The sequence below is a fragment of the Chaetura pelagica genome, unplaced genomic scaffold (genome assembly GCF_000747805.2).
Source record: "Chaetura pelagica isolate M959 unplaced genomic scaffold, ChaPel_1.0 scaffold1022, whole genome shotgun sequence".
Taxonomy (NCBI): Eukaryota; Metazoa; Chordata; class Aves; order Apodiformes; family Apodidae; genus Chaetura; species Chaetura pelagica.
The window spans coordinates 35,653-41,922 of record NW_009952563.1 but is presented as its reverse complement, the minus strand read 5'-3'; the positions used below and the strand labels follow the sequence as shown (position 1 = coordinate 41,922).

General features: G+C 57.4%; 2 protein-coding genes across 2 annotated transcripts in view; one reads left to right on the top strand and one right to left on the bottom strand.

The window, feature by feature from the left end:
- LOC104384929 (glucagon receptor-like) overlaps positions 1-1,564 on the top strand; it is a 3,613-nt gene extending 2,049 nt beyond the window's left edge. Inside the window, exons 7-11 of the mRNA XM_009993321.1 lie at positions 53-122; positions 571-659; positions 905-1,043; positions 1,348-1,389; positions 1,493-1,564. Coding sequence (XP_009991623.1) covers positions 53-122; positions 571-659; positions 905-1,043; positions 1,348-1,389; positions 1,493-1,564 — 412 coding nt within the window. The remainder of the gene's footprint in view (positions 1-52; positions 123-570; positions 660-904; positions 1,044-1,347; positions 1,390-1,492) is intronic.
- On the bottom strand, positions 680-852 carry LOC104384927 (holotricin-3-like; the record flags this gene model as incomplete). The annotated part of the gene is made up of 2 exons (XM_009993319.1): positions 843-852; positions 680-777 (listed from the first exon to the last, which is right to left on the bottom strand). Coding segments are annotated over exons 1-2 (108 nt in total), but the record flags the coding sequence as incomplete, so codon positions are not given.
- Positions 1,565-6,270: the final 4,706 nt, after the last annotated feature.

Sequence of the window (6,270 nt, the reverse complement as noted above, 5' to 3'; positions counted from 1 at the left end):
GCACCCTCTGGGATGGGGTGATGGGGCTGCTTTTCCTGTCTCCCTGGGCCAGGTGCTGGGCGCTGAACGAGAACATGGCTTATTGGTGGATCATCCGCATCCCCATCCTGCTGGCCTCCCTGGTAGGGGGGCACCCACCAGCCCCAAGTCCTTTTTGGAGAGCTCAGCTCCCTTTTGGAGCCCCCTGGAGGGGGGCAGCTCCCAGCAGAGCCCAGAGGGAGGGTTTGGCCTCCAAGTCATGGTGCTTGGGGTTGTTTTTTGTCATGGGGTTGTTGGTTGTTTATTTTTCCTGCAGCAGCTTGGAAGCCCCACAGTGAGGTGGGGAGGAGGCCCCCAGGCTCTGAGGATCTGGGGTGAGGTGGACTGTGCTGAGCCCCAGTTCTCTGGGGTGGTCCTTGCTGCTTCCTAGCCAGGAATTTGGGAGGGTGGGAGGAGCTGAAGAGCAAACCCTGGGGATCTGGCACCATGGGGCTTGTCTCCTGTGGTCCTGAAGGACACCTAGCCAGGGCTGTGAGGGCTGGGGGTGCTGGGCTATGTGTGTCCTCAGCTGTGGCCCCCCATACCCCCCAGATCAACCTGCTGATCTTCATGAGGATCCTCAAGGTGATCCTGGCCAAGCTCCGTGCCAACCAGAAGGGCTACGCAGACTACAAGCTGCGGTGAGCTGGGAGGGAGGGGGCAGCTGGACCTGGCTCCTCCCTAGTCCTGGGGGGGCTCCACCACCTCCTTGTCCACCTCCATGTCCACCTCCATGTCCACCTCCTCGTCCACCTCCACCTCACTCCTCCATCCTGCACATCGTTAAATGACCACCCTGAGATGAACCAAGAGCTCGTCCCTGCCCACCCACATCCTCCAGCCCTTCAGCACTCACTGCCAGAGGGGTCCCCTTCCACTCTTGCAGGCTGGCCAAAGCCACCCTCACCCTCATCCCCCTCTTTGGGATCCACGAGGTTGTCTTCATCTTCGCCACCGACGAGCAAACCACGGGCATCCTGCGCTATGTCAAGGTGTTCTTCACCCTCTTCCTCAACTCCTTCCAGGTGAGGGGAGAGCTGACATGTCCTTGCTCTGCTCTGGTCACACCCCCAGAGCAAGATTTAGGGGGTGCCTCTTCCACCTGGCTCTCCTCATGGTGTCCAAGCCTGAAGTCAGGCTCAGGACCTCAGGAGACATCACCTCTCCCAGCCCTGCTGTTGAGTGTGTGACTCCTGTGCCCTCTGAGGCTGTGGTGGCAGGGGAACCTCAGCCCCAAAAGCACCCAGAAGTGGCCTGGGGAGACTAAACCCATGGCAGCCCCAGGAGAGAGGGTGGTGGTGGTGGCCTCATCCCCTGCTCTCCCTCCAGGGCTTCCTGGTGGCCGTGCTCTACTGCTTTGCCAACAAGGAGGTAAGTACCTGCTGCAGCTTCTCCTGCCCAGCAGCTTTGCCACCCCACCCCTCACCTCACCTGGCCCAGGAAAAGCTCCAGCTCTTCTCCCTCAACGTGGCAGGTGAAATCAGAGATGAAGAAGAAGTGGCAGCTCTGGAAGCTTGACCACCCGGCGCTCTGCTGTGCCCAGTGATGGGCCCCCCAGAGCCAGAGGAGCTGCTGGGGAGCAGGGGCCATGGGGAGCTGGGCTCTGGCAGCACCACCCGAGGTGGCCAGGCTGGGACTGGTGTCTCAGCTGTGCCTGAGGGCACTGGAGCTGCTGGAGGTCACAGCCTGAGCTGCCTGTGCACCTCTGCTGGCACCCACCAGCCGTGGTCGTGGGCACCAATCTGGGCAGCTGCAGGAGGGGACGTGTGTGGCTGCAGAGGGAGCCTGGCCAAACCCATCAGAAGACAAGCAGCAGGGAAGGGGAGACACTGCCCAGCTCTGCCACCCCACTGCCCAGGGGAGCAAACCCCCTCCTGGTGCACCCAGGGCCCTGCCAGCTCTGCCCCCATCCTGGGCATCACCTTCCTGCTCTCCTTGGGCAGGGACCATCTCACCAGCACCCTGAGGGCTCAGACATCCATCCCAGAGAGCTCTCCAGCTCCTCCAGAGGGAGGTGCTGCACCTTCTCACCACTCTCATCACTGCTGCAGAACGTGGCACCAGCCTCTCTCCTCACTGCTCTCCAGGTTTCCTCCTCTGGGAGCTCCTCCTGCAGCAGGTCCCCCCCAGGCCCCCTGGGCAGCAGCAGACCCAGGGCAGCAGCACAGGGGGAAGGGGGTTCCCTGCAGTACTGGAGCACTTTGTTGCATTTAGACATTCAGGGCAGCTCTGCATCTCCTTTGGTGACCTAGGAACATCACACTGGAGAGTGGAGGACATGAGAGCACCACCAGGGGCTGAGCCCAACCTCCCACATCCCAGGCCCAGCTCAACCACCTCCTGCTTTGAGGGAGAGCCACGAAGTCCAGGCCAGGAACCATACTTGGCTTAGGAACTGTTTTGCTGGGGAAAGGCCAGCTGGTTTTGGACCCAGCTGTGCAACACCTGGAGGTCCAGATGTTTGCCAAAGCACCAGCTGCCCACCCCAGCCCAGCAGCCTGGAGAGCCCTGGAAGCCCAGGAGCACCCACAGCTCTACCTTTGCCTGGGAAGCCCCCGTGGCTCTGGGGTTTGAGCAGCCCTGTTGGCTCATGGCTGCACCCACCTGGCTCAGGGCTCCTGCCCTGGGACTGCTCCTGGTGTCCTCCTGCAGGAGCAGCAGCAGATGCCACCCCCCTGGCTCCCCCAGTCTTACCCTCAGCAGGACAGCCAGCCCAGCCTGTCCTTCCCACCACACAATCCTTTAACTTCCAAAAAAAATGCCATACCCAGGAAGGAGAAAGCAGCTTTTGCTCTCCACTTCCAGCAGGTGACCACAGGAGGGTCTCCACCTCCAGCCCCTTGGCCCCCTCACTGCTCCCAGAGCCTCTTGGAGCTGCAGCATCTCAAGGAGGGTCACCTGCAGCACAGCAAGGAAAGAGGCTGCATCAGGCTCAGCCACAGCTGGGTTGGACACTGGAGAGTTCTCCTAGATCCATGTCACCCCGGGGAGACCATTTTACACATTAACTCTCTTTTCAGATGTAAATAAAGGTTTATTTTTCAGCAGCTGCTCTGTCTGCTCCAAGGGAGGGAAACAGCTCTGGGACTGCACATGAGGGTACAAACTGGCACTTGGGCACCCCAGAGCCACTGAGGGGAGAACAAAGAGGCAGCCATGGCCCTCACCCAGAGCAGGCAGATTCTCCTGGACAGGATGGGACTGCTCATCCAGGTTCTCCTCTGCTCTTTGGTGGGGGTGTGTGGGCTTCAGACTCTGCTGCAGGAGCTGCTGGCAAAGCTGGAAGAGGCTACAGTGCCTTGGGAGGAGCTGGGCTCAAGACCAACCAAGCTGGTCTCCCTGATGCCCCCCCAAGGTGCTGCTGTGGGTGAGATGGAGCTGAGGAGGACAAGGAGCAGTTCTCAGCACCACAGACCCTGAGTCATAGCACAAGGGGAGCCAGTTCCAGTCCTCTCATGGCAGCTTCAGAACTGGGTATGAATACAGAAAGCCCTGGCTAGACACTGGGCTCCTGTATGAGTGACTCTGCCCCACTCCCACCAGTCCCAACCCCAATTCAGCTTCACTGGGGTTGGGAGATAACAGAAACTCTAGTTTTGACCAGAAGGAGGTGGATGTTGCCTTGTGGTGGCTGCTGCATGGTGCTCCTGCCTGGCTCTGTCACTCCAACAGCTGCCAGGAGTCTCAGCCCAGAGCTGGGCACAACATCAGAACTTCAGAGAGAGCAAAATGCCAACTCACAACTCAACAAGGCCCAAACTCCTTTCTAAATTCATGCAGAGAACTTTAATGCACCTGGGACCCTTGAGGAGCACAAGCAGCAATGCCCAGGAAGGAAGGAGCTGAGCTCACAGAGGAGCACACACTTTAGGACCTCTGCATGTTCTTCACCTGCAGCTCTAGCAGTGATTGACCCCAGGAACTCCCATCTCACCTACCCAGGTTGTGGCAGAGCCAGGAACGAGGCAGGGCTGGGAAGCTGTGGATAAAGCAGCCCCAGATTCCTGGGAGAAGCTGGGAAGCACTGGGTGTATTCCCAATTGTCCTGAAATAAATCCCTGAGGTTACTCCTGATCCTACAGCCCCAGCTCCCTCCAGAGAAACCCACACACCAGCAACAGGTTGGCAGTTTTTATTATTTCCTCCAAGTCAAACAGTTTTATTCAGACAGCTCCACTCAGGGTAGCACCAGCCTCCCTGCTGCCTGCACAGCCACCCTCTCAGCAGCAAAGGCTGCTTCAAATCCTCCACTGAAGGGATTTGCTCCTCAGGGAAACACTGGCTTCTAAGATCCTGCTCCTGGTGTCCCCCTTGGGCTACCCCAGCCTTGCTTTAAGCCTTGACAGCCCCATTCCTGGGGGGCTCTCCTGTTCCTTCACACCTACACTGCTGCATCTCTTCCCTACCCTTTTCCCAGGCTCCCAAGGACACAGCTCACTGGATGTACCATCATAGCCCCCAAAACCCATGTTCTTCCACCCTAAGACCCAGCAAAACCAGCCCCAAGTCTAGGTCATCTCTCCTTCCAGCCACCAACCTACCCACTTCCAAGAGTTTTGCTGAGCCAGGTTTTTCCTTCTTTCCAGATGCTCCAAGGCCCTTTCAACTTGGGATTTTTTTTGGGGGTTGCTTTTTTTGCCTCTATGAAAACTTCTCCTCTTTTCCAACAGCCATCCTGCCTTAACTCCAAGGATAGGACCTCTGGAGCCAGGCTGGGAGAGTTGGGGTGTTCAGCCTGGAGAAGAGAAGGCTCCAGGGAGACCTTAGAGCACCTTCCAGGGCCTGAAGGGGCTCCAGGAAAGTTGGGGAGGGACTTGGGACAAGGGCAGGGAGGGAGAGGACAAGGGGGATAGATGAAAACTGGAAGAGGGGAGATTGAGGTTGGACAGGAGGAGGAAATTCTTTGGTGTGAGGGTGGTGAGAGCCTGGCCCAGGTTGCCCAGGGAAGCTGTGGCTGCCCCATCCCTGGCAGTGTTGAAAGGCAGGTTGGATGGGGCTTGGAGCAGCCTGGGCTGGTGGGAGGTGTCCCTGCCCATGCAGGGAGGTGGAACCTGATGATCTTCAAGGTACCTTCCAACCCAAACTATTCTATCATTCTATGATTCCAAGGGACACAGCACTGACAATTCTCTACCAGTGCTGTCAGACACTGAAGCTGGGGACAGGGCAGTGCCAACTGCCTGGGCACTCCCACCATTCCTCCAGCAAGAGGGAAGGAAGGACCAAGGCCACAACACTCTTCTCAATACTCTGAGAAGCTTTCAGGGTTGTTGCCTTCAGATAATTGGCTCCCCCTCCTCCAAACTCAATCTCCAGGGTGAAATCTGCAGCCTTGTCCCCCTGTCTGCACTTGTAGCCCCAGATGCCACATGGCCATGTCACTGCTGGAGGTGGAAACCAGTGTGTCATGGCCAGACCAAGAGGTCCATGTAAGCAGAAGGTAGCACCCCCAGCTATAGCCAAGCTCATGAGCTGCCAGCAGGGCAGGGTGACACATCAAACCTGCCTGGGTGTCCCCAGGCTGTGCCCTGGCAGCTGTTCAGTGGGACAGTCACAGCAGATGTCACCCTTACCAACTGCAGCTTTCAAGCCTCAACAGCCCCAGGCAGCTGATCAGAAAGGGTGATGAGCTCAGATCGAGCCAGGATGGGCTTTTGCATTTTGGGATCTGTGATCAAAGGCCAAAAGAAATGTCAGATGTTTCTTCCCCTCCCTAGCAAAGAGAAGAACACTTTTCCAATCAAGGCCCCTCACAGACTTCAGGTCTTGGTTTCTGTTGTTTTTTTTTCCCCTCCTCACCAGGACTCAGCAACACACAGGAAACAATTTTCCATTCATGGAACTATCACCAGAGCCCTTGTAGCTGCTCACCCAGCTCCAAGAGATGGAGCCATCCCTCTGGGGAGGCAGCCTCTTCTCACATCACTCATCTGCCCTTTAAAACACCCACTCCACCAACAAAGAATCCCTCACATTCCCATACACTGAAGCCTGGAAAGCCAAAGTGGCTGAGGAGCAAAGCTTTGCACTGCAGCTACATCTGGGATGGGGTTTCTTTTGTCCCTCTCTCATGTGGGACAGATCTGTCCCTCAGCTCTTGCTCCGACTATGGCACTTGAGGAACAGGAGACTCAGCCTTGAGCTCTTCCTTCTCTCTCATGTCCTTCCAGGGAAGAATCTGCCTGGCAACCACTGTCAGTGTTGGGATCTTGACACTGACAAACCAGACAGAGCCTCTGCCATAAAGAATTG